This window comes from Diaphorina citri, unplaced genomic scaffold (assembly GCF_000475195.1).
Source record: "Diaphorina citri unplaced genomic scaffold, Diaci psyllid genome assembly version 1.1 scaffold2754, whole genome shotgun sequence".
Classification (NCBI taxonomy): Eukaryota; Metazoa; Arthropoda; class Insecta; order Hemiptera; family Psyllidae; genus Diaphorina; species Diaphorina citri.
This window is the reverse complement of record NW_007380171.1, coordinates 5714-24382: the sequence shown is the minus strand read 5'-3', so window position 1 is coordinate 24382 and position 18669 is coordinate 5714. Positions and strand designations below refer to the sequence as shown.

Below are 18669 nucleotides of genomic sequence, written 5' to 3'. Positions count from 1 at the left end.
AAAGTGGATAGACAACATCATTGAATGGACCAACACAACAACCTATGAGAACTGCAAGAGAATGGCACAAGATAGAGAAGCATGGAGACAGCAAGTTTGGAGGATAATATAGCAACCTTCTGAATAGAAGACGCTACCATGATGATGATGAAGATTGGTAGAAGCTTAAGCCATCCTTTAGGGCTATTCGCCCCTACACCTAACCCTTGGAGTGGGCCTTTTGTGTATATGGAGTTAAGCTTACAAAAGGAAAAGTACGGATTGTATAACCAACTAACAAATTAGTGACTGCCTAGCTTAAGGGCCGTTTAGGAGGGTAGCGCGTCTGCCTTGTAAATTGTAAGCGCAAGGCCATGGGTTCGATTCCCGCCCGGGGCGAATTTTATCCTGAAGAGATAAGGTTCGTACCTCGGAACGGCTGGCTTTCTCCTATCCTGTCTTCCTTCAATTTCGGAACGATAAGATCCTAGCAGTTAGAGTAGGGTACTATCAAACCTCTTTGAAAAAATCAAGACAGTTTTTCCTCACGGATAAATCATTTAGTGTGTACCCAACTTTGGGAAAAATTTCGGGACAGAGGCAAGAACAGGATAGTGCTGTCCTTCCGCGCGAACGATTATCTGTTTAGAGGGCAAAGTTCGCCCCGAGTGGAAATCCAACCTGCGACCTGGCGCTTACAGTGAAAAGGTTCCAAATTTGGTTGACACCATACTATGTAAAAGGTTTTCGGTACAAAAAGTTTATGAGGCGAGTAGGTAGGTAGGTATAGGTTTAACCTATAGATGTGATTTTTACTTTCAGTCTCAGATCGGCAGATCATATGTACTTCTCTCAGGATCTCTTTGGGTTTAAAGTTATAGGAGTTATGTAACAACTTATAGGTAACTTAGGTACTGTTTCTCGAGAAAAAGAAAGTGAAAAAAAAAACTGCCGTTCTTTTTAACAAATAATGAGATTGAACTACAGTAAGCAAACGAAGGAAAAGCTCAATGTAGGTAGATAATTGCTGTGATCACCAGGCACAGAAGGTATAAAGCTTTTTCAAAAAGAAGGATCTCTTTGGGTTTAAGAGATATCTACGTATGTAACAACTTATAGGTAACTTAGGTACTGTTTCTCGAGAAAAAGAAAGTGAAAAAAAACTGCCGTTCTTTTTAACAAAAAATGAGATTGAACTATAGTAAGCAAACAAAGGAAAAGTTCAATGTAGTAGGTAGATAATTGCTGTAATCACCAGGCACAGATGGTATAAAGCTTTTTCAAAAAGAAGAAGTACGGTAAAGAAGAAGACAAGTAATGTGCCTTTGAAAAAGTTAGTAGGCACTTTAAAATAGGTACGTACAAAAAGGGGGAGAAAAACTTACCTTCAAGTTTTTCGATGCAAACTTCCTTCAAGACAAACTTTATCAAAGTTCTTTCAACTGCTAAGACGAACACTTGTTCGTTTAATATTGATCACAAAGCGATGGAGTTAATCCGTTATCAATTTGAAACTCTCGTTATCACAAAATATTTTTAGAATTTACTTTCGAAAATGTTACCTCAGATAAGAAGAAAAGATTAAAATTTGAACGATTGGGAATTTTATCGTAAAATTATACAAAGTTACACCAAAAGTGTACTCACAAGATTTGACGTCAACTTCTCAGTGACTTCTGAGTGTGTTTTTAATTTAGAATTTCTGTTTGGATATCGAAAAGTTTTGTTTTTGTTCTAATTTCTGCGTTTGAAAATCCACGCGCATGCGGGCTGAACACCCCCATCACGAGAAATAGGAACATATGAAAGTTTACTATTACGGGTGAAATTTCAGCGCTTTTGCTACAAAAAAAGCTCTTCAGTTCGGAAATTGGAGTCGCCTACCACCCACACTGCCCCCTCTTAATATTGTATCCTATAACTATTACAAAATAACTTGTAGATATTTTAGTTACTGCGTAAAGGGAATTTTTAGTTCTAGTCGACTAAGATAAAATTATATCTGGAGACAGTGGTTCTTAACTTTATTGAGAGCGTTACCCTCTCTAACGATGGTAAAATTAGCTGAACCACAATTACTAGCATATTCTATTACATTTTTTGACTTGCTCATATAGGCGGTATCGGATTTCCTCAAATTTAGACTGTAGAGCTAATTAAGCTAGTCATTCCGAGAACTAACCTTAACTGTTTGGGAATTATTTTCCCGGGCGGGGATCGAACCTGCGACCTAGCGCTTACAAGACAGGTAATCTTCCAAACTACCTTCCAAGACAGTAAAGTTTCAAGAGTTGGAAAAAAAATTTCTGTTTAGAAACAACATGTTCAGTTATTCAGCGAAACTCCAAAACTTAAGGTTCTTTCTGAACATTCATGTTCGAATGTGGAGTATAAAACAACTGATTTGATAACCCAAGTCGTAAGAGTGTTTACATAAGACACGGTCTATTATGACGGCTGCAGTAAGAGTTGTTTGTTAAAGTACTTTACAACAGGATTGGATTCATGGAGTCCAGGTTATTTTGTCAAGACAAAGGTACAAGTCTCGTTTCGAATTTCAAGGTGTGCCCAAACATAGTCGACGAGTTGAATCTATGTTATCGAGGCAGTGTGGACAGTTCAGTCGACATCGAATGATGGCCGGCCGACTATGTGTGGACACACATTTAGGGGTCCAGGGTTCGAAAAAAAAAGACTCAAGGTAACTTTGGTAAATAAGAAGGTAACTATTTGATTGGTAGATACCAACTTGGAAATTTCAAATTTAAATTCAAGTTACAACTGGCATTATAACTAGATATAGTGAACTTTTTTTCTGGCACTTTAACCTTTTAGTAGGTCGGTAGGTATCCTAAAAACTACGGTAATAAAAATGTTCTCAAATGTAGCGATTATTTATGATTTTTTATTACAACACTAAATACATACATATTGCATGCTGGAAGAATATAGGACATTGCGTTCTGAATGGAATAAAACTTAAAATAGATAGATGGGTACTACTTATTAGTTAACTAATAACTTATGTATGTACAATGTACATCTACAAACTAGGAATCGTGGGGAAATGATTTTTCAATTTTTTATCGTTATTCCCAAAGTTCAACATTTTTTTTTTTCTTCAAATTTGACAAAAAATATTTGGTGAATGCTACATATCAAAAAGCAGTGCTTTATTTTATATAGGCAATCAGCCTAGGACCAGAAATTTCATTATGCCCTATAACCAAAACACATAAGCTCAAGAGAATACCATTTTGGTTATAACACGAGTGGAATGGTTAGAGGTAAATGAGGATCTTCAAAGAATAATTTGAACATTTCAAAACACATAGCCCTCTTTAGGCGGTCTCGGATTTCCTCAAATTTAGACTGTAGAGCTAATTTAAGCAAAATCTATTTTAGGTATACCGGAGTTGTTTTTTTCGGTCTCGTTATCCGGTCCAGACCGAATAGGATCCGGACCAAATTTTAGGATCCGGAAAACCACCGGGAAATTTACCTAATAATTCTTCCGGAAAAGCGTCTCTCAATAGACAGACCTGGGTCTGGCAGTCAGTCTGAGCGTGAGTAGCGGGCATAAGAGTTTCAGGTGTTGCCAATCGACCACATAGTAAATGTGGTTCAGCTAATTTTACTATCGTTAGAGAGGGTAACGCTCTCAACAAGTTTAAGAACCACTGCCTCCAGATGTACACGCTTATATTTTTCAAGTATTTCGTCAAGATTTCTAGAACCCATACCACTATTTACAATTCCACTTAGCTCTCGGGTAAATCAGGCTTACCTACCCGGGGCAGAGAGTAGGTAAGATAATTAGATTTGTCAACTAAATTAGTAGGTATAGGTAGGTACCTAATTGCGTCTACAAGAAAAACAAGCTTATTAGTCTACAAAGTCTCCGAACATGTAAATTTATTAGACAGGCATAGATACGTAGGTACCTACTCCTAAAGTTTTAAACCATTCCGAGTTCAACAGGGAGTGTAGGCCCAAACCTACTGTGTTAAGTTAGCAACCAATAGCCTCCAAGACTGGTGCTGACAATAAGGTGGGAGACATCAGCCAGGACTGCCATTGAATTTGATACTGACAAAGCACAGGAGATACGTGAATAGAGCATTATGACGACGGTATCATCTTCATGTTGGAGCTGAAGGAAAGAGAGAGAAAAAAGTTTAGAAAATATATGAGATTTTTTAAAGAGGTTTGATAGAAGGAATTGTAACTGCTAAAGTCTTAAAGTCCCGAAATCGAAGAGAGAAGGAAGACAGGATAGGAGAAAGCCAGCCGTTCCGAGAACGAATATTATCAGTTCGGAATAAAATCCGCTCCGGGCGGGAATCGAACCCGCGACCTAGCGCTTACAAGACAGACGCGCTACCAACTAAGCTAGGGCGTTTGATAGAGGGAACTTTAGTGATCAGACCTCAATCCCAAGCCCTACTTGGCAAGCTCTTGCTAAGAATTACCTTGCAGTTTTCGTTTTCCCTCAATTTAGAGGAAAAATATCACGCCGTAAGCTAAGGCAAAGAAAACGGCTATGGCATAGTCCAGCTTGTATTGGACATCCTCGTCACCATACAGCTTTTCCGCCATACTGAAAGGAAAAATCGATAGATAACGTTAGAAGATGTTTTGCTCTCGAATATGACCAAAGCTAAGCCGTATATTGATTCTTCTTTGTTTAGGCCATTTAGGGGCATTGAGGTGAAAGGTGCTCCCTTTCAATAACCCACCCGCGGAGGGCTCTATGACCTAAGGTCAGCCACTCACTATCAGGTAAACCTGACAGGTACACCTGATCAGGTCCGCCTCTCAGGTCTACCTGATAGTGAGTGGCTGGCCTAAGCCGTATAGGGATTCTTTCTTTCAGGGCATTGAGGCGAAAGCCAACAGGTGTCCCTTCCAAAAGCCCACCAGCGGTTGCGTCAATCCCGCGGTTTTACGCCAGTGATGGGCCCTTGCCATGTTTAGGGTCCCCAAAATGTCTATAATTTTGAGCATCCACCCCCTGTAAATCTATTGACCCAGGAGCTCCCAGGCGAAACCTTATGGAGGGCCCCGAAAAGTATATATTATGTCACTGCTCAGAACGAACATTATCCCATCAGGATAAAATCCGCCCCGGGCGGGAATCGAACCCGCGGCCTAGCGCTTACAAGGCAGACGCACTACTTTGTAGAGGTTTGATAGAGACCATCAGGTCTAAAATTAGGAGTTGATAGAGGGAACTGTAACTGCCAAGGTCTTATCGTCCCGAAATCGAAGACAGTATCGAACCCATAACTTTTAGTGCCTACAACAAGGTAGACGCGCTACCCTTCAAGTTAACTAGGCTACTACTGGCTAGTAATAATATTTTTTTTTTTTTTTACAAAGTATACCTATTTAAATTTCTTTCTTAATATACATATCCCTGTGAAAACTAGGTACTTGAGTACTTTAAGAGAATTCTTCTTTCTTGTTGAATTATTATTATTTTCTAAATTTAATCATGTTATTTCTTCATTCTTTAAGTAAATTTTCAACGAAGAAATTTTTGTATCCTAACTTGGAATCCTATTCTATTCCCACAGACGAACGGATAGGCAACCTCACGTTGGTACTCAAAGACAAATCCCACATTCCCGCCGTGAAGTCTCAGATCACCCTCATCGTCCGAGCTATGTACTCCAACCCACCCTCTCACGGCGCCAGAATAGTTTCCCTTGTGCTGAACAATCCACGCCTATACGACCAGTGGAAACAGTGCATTGAAACCATGTCGGGACGAATTAAACAAATGAGACGAGGACTAAGAGAGAGGTAAGTGTCGGGACGAATTAATAAATTTATATGTCGAGCATTAATAAGTATATATTTCGGGACGAATTGATAAGTATATATTTTGAGACGAATTAATAATAATAAGTCTGTATGTCTTGACGAATTCAACAAATGAGACGAGGATTGAGAGAGAGGTGAGTGTATAATCCACGCCTGTGTGGGACGAATTATAGAAATAAGACGAGAATAGTCTCTCTCGTACTGAACAATCCACGCCTATATGAACAATGGAAACAGTGCATAGAAACCATGTCCCATGAAAAGGGTAGAAAAAATACATAATAATAGTGCTTATTCGTACTGATGGAATAAGACTAAAGCAGGGATTCCCAAACTGTGGTCCGCTAGGTTCCAAGTGGTCCACGACGTGGTCCCAAAAGAAGAAGAAGAAGAAGAAGAAGAAGAAGAAGAAGAAGAAGAAGAAAAATCAATTTTCTATGGAGGAGTTTTTAAAAACTCCTTTTTGGATTATTCAAAATTTTTCAAATTTTCCATTGGTGAACTTGGACCATAGATTTTTTTTTAGAAAATAAATGCATTCTTCTTCTTCTTAGCCTTTTCCTATTCAAATAGGGTCGGCGTTTCTTGTCAGTCTCTTCCAGACAGCCCTTAAATACATTTTTCGTATTGAAATGATTTGTTTTGTTTGATTCAGGTTGGAAAAGCTGAATACCCCAGGAACCTGGAATCATATTACAGAACAAATTGGCATGTTCTCCTACACCGGACTAAACCGTAAGTTTTAACATTCCCTAGCTGAATTTTATGTGTTTGAATCTCAAGTAATATTGTGTGGTTGGGTCAGCTCCCATGGTGTAGTGGTCACTGCGCTCGCCTTGCACGCGGGAGACCCGGGTTCGATTCCCGACGGGGTCAAAAAATTTGTATCAAATGATTGATGCCGTGACTGTCTGTTACGGGGCCCACTCAGCCTCGTGAGGAAAATGAGTAGCTATGTAATATAAATGCGCATCGCGATCTCAGTGGTGCAGTGGCTAGCACGGTGGACTTCGAATCTGGAGGCTGGTGGTTCGAGTTCAAGTCAAGTCATAAAATTTAGCGTAGTCTATTCAGCGGGGACCGACATTTGTGACGAGCATTTATGCTTAACACAATTAAAATTCCTTTTTTCTTTCTTTCAATGCGCAAGCGAACCCATAAAGTTCTTGTAGAACCCTTTATCTTTAGTGGTAGCGAGGAGCAAAATGCACGACAATATAATATGTGCGTAAGGTTTTGAGTGAGAGGCTGATCAAAATAGATCTGGCCTCTCACTTATTAGGTATTGTTAAATGTATTATTGTTGAAAGTGTTGAATTTTGGCCCGATTTCGATTTTCCAGACGGCCATTGCCGCCAAACGCCCCCCGGTCCGAGGCTCGAGAAATGGGTTTCCTCCTTGTTCTCGACTTTCCACACCACATATATCCCATGGTCAAAAATTTTGTACCTTCCCACGTAACATAATATTTGTCTGCTCAGCTCTTCGCCTATATTGAGTGTGGGGGCTATAGGTATTCGGAGAAATACCTACATGGTAACATATGTTTAATGCTCTGTTGAGTCATATGTTTTTTTCTCTCTTTTGGGTCGGACTCGGAGCTAGAGGCTTTATATAATGTCTGCCTCGGTAGCGTAGTGGTCAAAGACGCTCGCCTGGTAAACAGGAGGGCGTGGGTTCGATCCCAGCCGAGGCATGGAATTTTATCCTCATTTATTATCTGAGATTTTGACCACATAATAATGGAGCTCTAAGGGTTAGGTGGTAGAAAACGCCTCCGGCGTTAACCTCGCCTAGTGATTACCTTCCACTCAAGAGTCTATTATTATTATCAAAAGACCTGAAATGATTGAATAACACCTCTGGTTCATACTGTAGGTCCCAAAGGAGACAGTCCAGTCTAGTATAGGACCTGGGACTATTCAGTCCCAACAGTATGAACAAGATAAATATTGTACTCGCATGAGATCGCTAGAAGTATTTAAATTAAAAGATCGAAATTTTATCGTAAAATTATACAAAGTTACACCAAAAGTGTACTCACAAGATTTGACGTCAACTTCTCAGTGACTTCTGAGTGTGTTTTAATTTAGAATTTCTGTTTGGATATCGAAAAGTTTTGTTTTTGTTCTAATTTCTGCGTTTGAAAATCCACGCGCATGCGGGCTGAACACCCCCATCACGAGAAATAGGAGCATATGAAAGTTTACTACGGGTGAAATTTCAGAGCTTTTGCTATAAAGCTCTTCAGTTCGGAAATTGGAGTCGCATACCACCCACACTGCCCCCTCTTAATATTGTATCCTATAACTATTACAAAATAACTTGTAGATATTTTAGTTACTGAGTTGCAGGGGTAAAGGGAATTTTTAGTTCTAGTCAATTAAGATAAAATTTAGAACCTTTTTGGTAAATGGACCAACCTCAGTGGTGTAGTGGTTAGCGCGGTGGACTTCGGATCTGGAGGTTGGTGGTTCGAGTTTAAGTCAAGCCATAAAATTAGCGTAGTGCATTAAGCAGGGAACGACATTTGTGACAAGCATTTATGCTTAACACAATTAAAATTCCTTTTTGGTAAATGTTACCCTGTTCATGGAATATAATTAGGTACCCCCTACCTAATATCCCTCTCAGATCCGTACTCGGTACCTACATAGATGGATTTTCACATTTCTCTTTCTGTTTCTCCCATGAGAATAAATTTTCCCACCTCATTACTGGCATAATATTCTATTACATTTTTTGACTTGCTCATATAGGCGGTCTCGGATTTCCTCAAATTTAGACTGTAGAGCTAATTTAAGCAAAATCTATTTTAGGTATACCGGAGTTGTTTTTTTCGGTCTCGTTATCCGGTCCAGACCGAATAGGATCCGGACCAAATTTTAGGATCCGGAAAACCACCGGGAAATTTACCTAATAATTCTTCCGGAAAAGCGTCTCTCAATAGACAGACCTGGGTCTGGCAGTCAGTCTGAGCGTGAGTAGCGGGCATAAGAGTTTCAGGTGTTGCCAATCGACCACATAGTAAATGTGGTTCAGCTAATTTTACTATCGTTAGAGAGGGTAACGCTCTCAACAAGTTTAAGAACCACTGCCTCCAGATGTACACGCTTATATTTTTCAAGTATTTCGTCAAGATTTCTAGAACCCATACCACTATTTACAATTCCACTTAGCTCTCGGGTAAATCAGGCTTACCTACCCGGGGCAGAGAGTAGGTAAGATAATTAGATTTGTCAACTAAATTAGTAGGTATAGGTAGGTACCTAATTGCGTCTACAAGAAAAACAAGCTTATTAGTCTACAAAGTCTCCGAACATGTAAATTTATTAGACAGGCATAGATACGTAGGTACCTACTCCTAAAGTTTTAAACCATTCCGAGTTCAACAGGGACTGCAGGCCCAAACCTACTGTGTTAAAGTTAGCATGGCAAGGAACTGCTAGATGGGGAAACCAATAGCCTCCAAGACTGGTGCTGACAATAAGGTGGGAGACATCAGCCAGGACTGCCATTGAATTTGATACTGACAAAGCACAGGAGATACGTGAATAGAGCATTATGACGACGGTATCATCTTCATGTTGGAGCTGAAGGAAAGAGAGAGAAAAAAGTTTAGAAAATATATGAGATTTTTTAAAGAGGTTTGATAGAAGGAATTGTAACTGCTAAAGTCTTAAAGTCCCGAAATCGAAGAGAGAAGGAAGACAGGATAGGAGAAAGCCAGCCGTTCCGAGAACGAATATTATCAGTTCGGAATAAAATCCGCTCCGGGCGGGAATCGAACCCGCGACCTAGCGCTTACAAGACAGACGCGCTACCAACTAAGCTAGGGCGTTTGATAGAGGGAACTTTAGTGATCAGACCTCAATCCCAAGCCCTACTTGGCAAGCTCTTGCTAAGAATTACCTTGCAGTTTTCGTTTTCCCTCAATTTAGAGGAAAAATATCACGCCGTAAGCTAAGGCAAAGAAAACGGCTATGGCATAGTCCAGCTTGTATTGGACATCCTCGTCACCATACAGCTTTTCCGCCATACTGAAAGGAAAAATCGATAGATAACGTTAGAAGATGTTTTGCTCTCGAATATGACCAAAGCTAAGCCGTATATTGATTCTTCTTTGTTTAGGCCATTTAGGGGCATTGAGGTGAAAGGTGCTCCCTTTCAATAACCCACCCGCGGAGGGCTCTATGACCTAAGGTCAGCCACTCACTATCAGGTAAACCTGACAGGTACACCTGATCAGGTCCGCCTCTCAGGTCTACCTGATAGTGAGTGGCTGGCCTAAGCCGTATAGGGATTCTTTCTTTCAGGGCATTGAGGCGAAAGCCAACAGGTGTCCCTTCCAAAAGCCCACCAGCGGTTGCGTCAATCCCGCGGTTTTACGCCAGTGATGGGCCCTTGCCATGTTTAGGGTCCCCAAAATGTCTATAATTTTGAGCATCCACCCCCTGTAAATCTATTGACCCAGGAGCTCCCAGGCGAAACCTTATGGAGGGCCCCGAAAAGTATATATTATGTCACTGCTCACCAAGAGCGGATGGAGGGATGTTCAATAGTAAAAGCCTAGCCTAGATTTCAAGTGACGGGTACATACCTTTTCGTTCTAAGAACGCTTCACCAGTTCGCAACCAAATAGCACGTGATGACTGCCCAGAGAGTGATAAACGTATCGAAATGTTTGGCCAGGAATGTGTTGTCAGTGGCGAGATAAGTGTCAAGTTGGGAGGTATACTTGTGAAAATCGAAGTGAAACATTACTGCTCAACTAGGTTTAACCACACTATGCGGAGTACATTGGAGAATCAGTAAAGTTGATCATGACAGGTGATAACACAGTTTAGTCCGCGGACTCTCCCAGTGATTTTCAGAGGAACAGGAAACCATTTCGTCATTGATCGACGCGCAAGAAGGTTCGAGACGTCTACATAAAACCATATCAGCCAGCCTAGTTGGCTTGGTTGGTAGCGCACCTGCCTTGTAAGCGCTAGGCCGCCGGTTTGATTCCCACCCAGGGCGGATTTTATCCTAAACGGATAATGTTCGTTCTCGGAACGTCTGACTTTCTCCCATCCTGTCTTCGTTCTCTCTTCGATTTCAGGACGATAAGACCCTAGCAGTTACAGTTCCTTCTGTCAAACCTCTAAAAAAATTGACCAGGCTTTGGCGTTGAGTAACGGCCGAATCGTACATTTCTCGGAACCCTCTCCTTGGTCTTTTTGATCTACAATATTTACATATTGATGTTTTCTATTCGGTGTTCTATGGATATCTAGATATTCCACTACATGCTGTGTTCTATGAATGTCTATTCAAGACGTCAATAAAACAACTAAACCCTCATACAATCCATTTTCATGAAACAAGGAGATTACAGAGGCCTCAACTAAAAAATAAAAAAAAATCGAAAATTTTCACATAGGCCGTTCTTCTTGGGAACGATTCATTTGTATCTGTGCCAATAAGTACCTTCATCCTACATGAACCAAGTAGTGGTTTTTTACGTGGATCAAAGCAGGGAAACTTTGCATAATAGCTAAAATAGATTCTTTTTCTGGACCAAACCAAGAAGTCCCCAGTTCCAAGTGAGCAGTAACTAGGCTCAACATTTGATCACAGGGTGTCAATAGACCACAATTCTAAGGAGTACCTACCCTTATATTTTAATGGTCAAATACCTAGTTCAGAATACTTTAATTCCTCTACTGCACAGAATATCAAATACCTGTGAGCTAGGTACACAGTAATTTTGATTAATTATGCTACAACTAACCAGAAGATCGGCTCATTCTCTTTTCCCATCCGGCTGGTAATTCTTCATCACCCATTGTGTACTTTGAGATACCTAGTTCAGAATACTTTAATTCCTCTACTGCACAGAATATCAAATACCTGTGAGCTAGGTACACAGTAATTTTGATTAATTATGTTATAACTAACCAGAAGATCGGCTCATTCTCTTTTCCCATCCGGCTGGTAATTCTTCATCACCCATTGTGTACTTTGAGTAAGAACTTTCCTCAAAATAAAGAACAAGCAGATAATTTTTGGATTTTTGCTTTATTTTATATTTTTTTTTATTTTTAGCACATAGCACTTTTGGGATGGATTCTTGTTCGGTGGCTAGTGGCTACGTTTTTATTTCCACCGAATTAAGCGAATTCACCGGTTTTCATTTTCCCCACCGGTGTCCAAAGAGGATTTGTAAAACCGTTTCACACGATGCTCCTCAAAATGTAAACAAATGACGTGTTGATAAGGGATTTTTCAGATTCTGACAAATTTCAAATTTTTTATTTGATTCTTGTTTCTTGTAGGGAATTCTTGTTCGGTGGCTACGTTTTTATTTCCACCGAATTAAGCGAATTCACCGGTTTTCATAACACCGGTGGTTTCCCCACCGGTGTCCAAAGAGGATTTGTAATACCGTTTCACACGGTGCTCCTCAAAATGTAAACAAATGATGAAATGACGTGTTGATAAGGGATTTTTCAGATTCTGACAAATTTCAAATTCAATTTTTCCAAAGTTTTTAAAGAAAAATCAAGTTTTCCAGCGTATGTATTAGTGAAAAGTACTGATAACAGGAAGTATGTTGGTCTATTAAAGGTCTTCAATTTGTTCGCATTAAAATTCTGTCTCGATAACTATCAAAAAACATGTTAACAAAGTTTGAAACCAAGTCAGCCCGAGTCAAGGGGCTCTCATTCCATCCAAAAAGGCCATGGATTTTATCCAGTTTACACAATGGTGTAATTCAGCTATGGGATTACCGAATGAACACTTTGCTGGAAAAGTTCGACGAGCACGAAGGTCCAGTGAGGGGCATATGCTTTCACAATCAACAGCCCATATTTGTCTCCGGAGGTAAGATGATTGTAATGGCTTACCAGGGCTGCATTCTAGAAAGCAGGAATGAACCCTGTTTGTTTAGGATAAAGTCTGTCTTGGGTGGGAATCAAACCCATGATTTAGCTCTTCTAATGCTTTCTAATTCACAAAATTCTACACCAGCTTGATCGCTTGATGACAATAATAATGACCATGCAAAAAAGGAGGGTGCAAACTTGAGAGGTACAAAAAAAAAAAAAAACACTTTTGGTGTACTTGATCTTTTAATGTTACCCTTACATTTTATAAGTAATCATACCTATTTTGGACAATGTTAACTAATATTTTCATTATTTTCCAGGTGATGATTATAAAATCAAAGTCTGGAATTACAAGCAACGGAAATGTATTTTCACCCTACTGGGTCACTTGGATTACATCCGTACAACATTCTTTCATCATGAATATCCATGGATTCTGAGTGCATCAGATGATCAGACCATTCGTATTTGGTATTGGCAATCCAGAAATTGCATTTGTGTTCTTACAGGTGAGTATATGTGGGTGGGGCCTTGTGAGGATCACTAGGTACAAAAGGGGCTAGTGTCAAATAAAATTGTGAAAATGACACACCATAATAAATTGAAAGTAATAATAATCAAAAATACAAGGACTAATCTCATGTGATATGGGGGGAAATGTAAAAATAACCAAGTTTATAGTTAAGTAAACTATTTAAGGAGATACAAACCTAATATATTGATTAATATTTAATCGCTCATCTCTTCTGTCATTTCAGGACACAACCACTATGTGATGTGTGCTCAGTTCCATCCTACTGACGACATTGTTGTGTCAGCATCTCTTGATCAAACAATTAGAGTGTGGGACATTTCTGGACTCCGCAAGAAAAATGTGGCTCCTGGAATGGGTAAGCTTGTCTTATCAATGAAATCAAAACATCCTATTTGGGTTACTTACTTTACTTTCCATGTCCGGATCACCATATTTTCAGATCTTATCTCTCCAGTAGGTGACCACAGCCACTCCTTTGGCATTTGCTGTCTGCAGGTCCCCTAGAGTGCACGGTTCTGGTAGATTGGGACAGGACAAGAGATGGGCCTCGTCCTGGGTTGCTCCACATTCTTGGGTTGCTCCTATTTGGGTTTATGAATATTATTAATTTATCAACTCTTTAATAAAATTTTTATGGCTTCGTTTTGGTTGGCTAATCAGACTGTGAAACCTTACCAAGATCAAAGGTACGAAAAACGACTCTGTATACACAAAAAGCCCACTCTGAGGCAACTGCCCCAAAAGATGGGTTAAGCTTATAGGAATCTAGGGAAACGACGCGAAAAAGTGCGATAGCGATTCGCGGAAGTGGGTAGCGATTCTTTGAAATTGGGAGGGATATCGCAAGCAACTTGCAGAAATTTTGGATAGAATATCCAAAATTGCCAGAAATATTGCAAACCTGTGAAATATTGCAATCCCAAGCACACGCTTCACATCTGTAACCGCAAGATGGAGCCACTGTGCAACATACACGAGAATACCCGAGTCAAGTCCGGAGCCTGGGATGAGAGTGGAGTGTTCATTTACACCACGAGCAATCACATCAAGTACGCTATTGTGAACGGGGACCATGGCATCATTCGAACCCTGGATCTGCCCATCTATATTACCAAGATCAAAGGTACGAAAAACGACTCTGTATACACAAAAAGCCCACTCTGAGGCAACTGCCCCAAAAGATGGGTTAAGCTTATACGAATCTAGGGAAACGACGCGAAAAAGTGCGATAGCGATTCGCGGAAGTGGGTAGCGATTCTTTGAAATTGGGAAGGATATCGCAAGCAACTTGCAGAAATTTTGGAGCGAAAAAGTGCGATAGCGATTCGCGGAAGTGGGTAGCGATTCTTTGAAATTGGGAGGGATATCGCAAGCAACTTGCAGAAATTTTGGGTAGAATATCCAAAATTGCCAGAAATATTGCAAACAACTTCTTGTGAAAAAGTGGCGAGCCTTTAGAATAGACAGATTTTCATCAAAAGACCAAAAAATGCAAGGGATTTTTGCAGATCTCTTTCTCTAGTGATTGCATTATTGACAAGACATGTTTACTATTTCAGGAAATCAGGTGTACTACTTGGACAGAGAATGTTCGCCTCATGTACTTCGTATTGATCCTACTGAGTTCAAATTCAAGCTGGCACTCATCAATCACAAGTATGAAGAAGTGCTGCACATTGTACGCAACAGTCGACTCGTAGGTCAGAGCATCATTGCACAGAGACAAAAATCTTATTTTAACCCAATTTATCATCCCTTTAAAAGTTTAAATATTGTTCTTTAGTCCGGCCTTCCTTTATTATTACAATAGAAATAAAAAGGTATAAGGGACGGACTATTGTATTCGCTTCGGTGTCTGTCAGTCAGTCGGTCGGTCGGTCTGTCTGTCTGTCCCCATAGAAGGACTTGTTTTTTAAGAGGTTTGATAGGGGGAACTGTAACTATCTAGGTCTTATTGCCTTGAAAGCGAAGGGAGAAGAAAGACAGGATAAGAGAAAGCCAGCCGTTCCGAGAACGAACCTTATTTGATTGGGAAAAAATTCGGCCCGGGCAGGAGTCGAACCCGACAAGGCAGACGCGCTACCCTCCAAACTAACTAGCATATTGTTCTTAAAGTTTTCTACGAGCTGGATGTTTATCAATCTCAGTGGCGCAGTGGTTAGCGCGGTGGACTCTGGATCTGGAGGTTCGAATCTAAGTCGAGTCATAAACTTTAGCTAAGTGTCATCATTGCATATCTACAACAGAAAGGTAAGATGAAAGTGTTGTTAGCAGCCTAGTTCGCTGGAAAGGTGAATTTAATGATTACCAGTCTAGTTAGCTTGGAGGGCAGCGCGCCTGCCTCGTAAGCGCTAGGTTATGGGTTCCATTCATGGGACATTTCTGGACTCCGCAAGAAAAATGTGGCTCCTGGAATGGGTAAGCTTGTCTTATCAATGAAATCAAAACATCCTATTTGGGCTACTTACTTACTTTACTTTCCATGTCCAGATCACCATATTTTCAGATCTTATCTCTCCAGTAGGTGACCACAGCCACTCCTTTAGCATTTGCTGTCTGCAGGTCCCCTAGAGTGCATGGTTCTGGTAGATTGGGACAGAACAAGAGATGGGCCTTGTCCTGGGTTGCTCCACATTCTTGGGTTGCTCCTATTTGGGTTTATTAATATTATTAATTTATCATCTCTTTAATAAAATTTTTATGGCTTCCTTTGGTTGGCTAATCAGACTGTGAAACCCTTTTCTCCTATCCTGTCCCCTTTCTCTCTTCGATTTCGGACGATAAGACCTCAGCACGTACAGTTCCCTCTATCAAAGCTCTTGAAAAACCCCTACTTATTCTTTTCTTTTGAATTGGTACTGATACCTACATACATGTATGCATTTTAACCCATCAAATGTACGAGACCTTGTTTAGACTGCTGGGGTGAAGGGACTTTTCAGTCCTATTCGGGCCTAAAGAAATAGCAAAGGTTGAGTGCGAAGGGCATCCGCTCGTAAAATTTGTAGCCAAAACCAAATGTCAGCCCAAAGCAATCACCCTGGTTAGGGCTGATTGAGAGGCTGACGAACAACGCCGACCCCGTCTGTACACGGGAAAAGAGAGTAGAATATACTTTTAATGTTAATTTGTTGTTCTATTTTAGCATTGGATGATGAAGATCTAGAAGGAGAAGGGAGAGGCCGTCGTACTCATGGAGGTGGAGATGATGGAGACGAAGAGGGAGGAGATGAGGATGGTGGATGGGACGTTGGAGATGATTTGGTCGAGGTAAGCTTTACAGAATATTATTAGTGTACTCATGGAGGTGGAGATGATGGAGACGAAGAGGGAGGAGATGAGGATGGTGGATGGGACGTTGGAGATGATTTGGTCGAGGTAAGCTTTACAGAATATTATTAGTGTACTCATGGAGGTGGAGATGATGGAGAGGAAGAGGGAGGGGATGAGGATGGTGGATGGGACGTTGGAGATGATTTGGTCGAGGTAAACTTTACAGAATATTATTAGTGTACTCATGCAGATTGAGAGGAAGAGGGAGGGGATTAGGATGGTGGATGGGACTTTGGAGATGATTTTGTCGAGGTAAACCACGCAAGTTTTTATTATTATTTTCAAGATTTTTCTCTGCTTAATACAAAGGGAGTACGTTGGAGATGATTTGGTCGAGGTAAACTTTACAGAATATTATTAGTGTACTCATGGAGGTGGAGATGATGGAGAGGAAGAGGGAGGAGATGAGGATGGTGGATGGGACGTTGGAGATGATTTGGTCGAGGTAAACTTTACAGAATATTATTAGTGTACTCATGGAGGTGGAGATGATGGAGAGGAAGAGGGAGGGGATGAGGATGGTAGATGGGATCTAAGCTGGTCTAGTCCCTGTTTATTGTCCCCCAGCCAGACTTACAATTATAAATACAACAATAAAAAATATGTAGACTTCACTTCGGTCGGTAGATGAGAAATGATCGAATCGGTTTCATTATTCCAGGTGAAGTAGGCGAGCGTATCAAGATCCTCAAGTCATGCGGCCAAACCTCCCTGGCCTATTTGACCGCCGCTACTCACGGACTCTCCGAAGAGGCGGCCGAGCTCGAATCGAACCTGCGAACCGCGGACCCGAACGCCACCCTGCCGACCGTACATCCCGAGGCTCAACTGTTGCGACCACCGGCCCCTGTAGCCGAGGCTGAAACCAACTGGCCCCTGCTCACTGTGTCCAAGAGCTTCTTTGAAGGTGAGAGAACAGAGAAATAGAGATTTCCTTTTGTAAAATGAATAAATAGAGAAGCCGTAAGCTGTAAAATGAGTGAGAAACGGAGTAAGATGGACGCTAATGATAAAGGGAGGCAGAAAAGAGAGGTGGACGTAACAGATGTAGATCACCAACCAGTCTACAGGTCTACACCAATCACTTGCTCGGGTGCCTCGGGGTCGCCACTCCCCGTGCAGTTCAAAATAACAAGGACTGCCCTTGAGACAACTTCAAAGCTCTTCAAAACAACATAATATGCAGTGAAACCAACTGGCCCCTGCTGACTGTGTCCAAGAGCTTCTTTGAAGGTGAGAGAACAGAGAAATAGAGATTTCCTTTTGTAAAATAAATACATAGAGAAGCCGTAAGCTGTAAAATGAGTGAGAAACGGAGTAAGATGGACGCTAATTATACAGGGAGGCAGAAAAGAGAGGTGGACGTAACAGATGTAGATCACCAACCAGTCTACAGGTCTACACCAATCAATTGCTCGGGTGCTATTGAACTATTTATATTCTATCTCATTGTGACATTATTTCTCTTATTATGTACTGTGCCAAAAGTTTCTCGAAGACCATTCCTGAAAACATTTCTCACTCCCACTAAAAGGTAGCTAGTTACTATTAGGCTATTACACGATAAGTGCCAAGATGGCCACCTTTCCAGATACTAATAACGCGAACCTTTGCTCAACTTGAGTGATTAATAGAAAACTGGCCATAGTAAAATGTAGGTGATGGACTAGGGTTGGGACATCGACATCGATGTTTTGAAAACATCGATGTTTTGAAAACATCGATACATCGGAACAAAAACATCGATGTCAACATCGATGTTTTTGATTACGATACATCGGATACGCGATATATCGAAGTTTAAAAACATCGATGTATCGAACATCGATGTTTTCGTCTCGATGTCCCAACCCTATCCTGAGGTACGGGAATTATTGAGAGAATTGGTCAAAAATAATAGAGTCCTAACTTTGCCCGAATTCAATCCTTCTCTGGACAATGTTGATGCAAAAGCCTGGCTTCAAACAGCAGACGTTTGTTTTTCTGAAAACCCTAGGTTTGGGAGTGATCTTATTCTAACACTGGGCCAAGCATTAAAAGGACCAGCAGCACAATGGCTTACGGAAGTGTCTACTCCGAACATCACCTGGGAAGAATTCAAAATTTTATTTAGTACAG

The 18669-nt window shown here is 40.8% G+C and overlaps 2 protein-coding genes and 2 long non-coding RNA genes across 4 annotated transcripts in view; 2 read left to right on the top strand and 2 right to left on the bottom strand.

Moving 5' to 3' along the window:
* Positions 1–4016: 4016 nt before the first annotated feature.
* Positions 4017–4589, bottom strand: LOC103519488. The gene is made up of 2 exons (XR_541905.2): positions 4452–4589; positions 4017–4132 (listed from the first exon to the last, which is right to left on the bottom strand). It is a non-coding gene; the product is annotated as an uncharacterized LOC103519488 (long non-coding RNA).
* Positions 4590–5555: 966 nt separating this feature from the next.
* Positions 5556–6590, top strand: LOC103519491 (aspartate aminotransferase, cytoplasmic-like). The gene is made up of 2 exons (XM_026830972.1): positions 5556–5787; positions 6464–6590. Exons 1-2 carry the CDS (start codon positions 5648–5650, stop codon positions 6552–6554), a joined length of 231 nt encoding a protein of 76 aa, XP_026686773.1. The 5' UTR covers positions 5556–5647; the 3' UTR covers positions 6555–6590.
* Positions 6591–9107: 2517 nt separating this feature from the next.
* Positions 9108–10610, bottom strand: LOC103519489. Its single transcript, XR_541906.3, has 3 exons — positions 10409–10610; positions 9721–9848; positions 9108–9401 (listed from the first exon to the last, which is right to left on the bottom strand). It is a non-coding gene; the product is annotated as an uncharacterized LOC103519489 (long non-coding RNA).
* Positions 10611–12333: 1723 nt separating this feature from the next.
* Positions 12334–18669, top strand: part of LOC103519490 (coatomer subunit alpha-like) — an 8891-nt gene continuing 2555 nt past the window's right edge. Inside the window, exons 1-9 of the mRNA XM_026830971.1 lie at positions 12334–12678; positions 13004–13192; positions 13442–13573; positions 13714–13736; positions 14107–14341; positions 14778–14918; positions 16364–16488; positions 16913–16996; positions 17179–17466. Of these exons, the coding sequence (XP_026686772.1) occupies positions 12471–12678; positions 13004–13192; positions 13442–13573; positions 13714–13736; positions 14107–14341; positions 14778–14918; positions 16364–16488; positions 16913–16996; positions 17179–17466 (1425 nt within the window). The 5' untranslated portion in view covers positions 12334–12470. The remainder of the gene's footprint in view (positions 12679–13003; positions 13193–13441; positions 13574–13713; positions 13737–14106; positions 14342–14777; positions 14919–16363; positions 16489–16912; positions 16997–17178; positions 17467–18669) is intronic.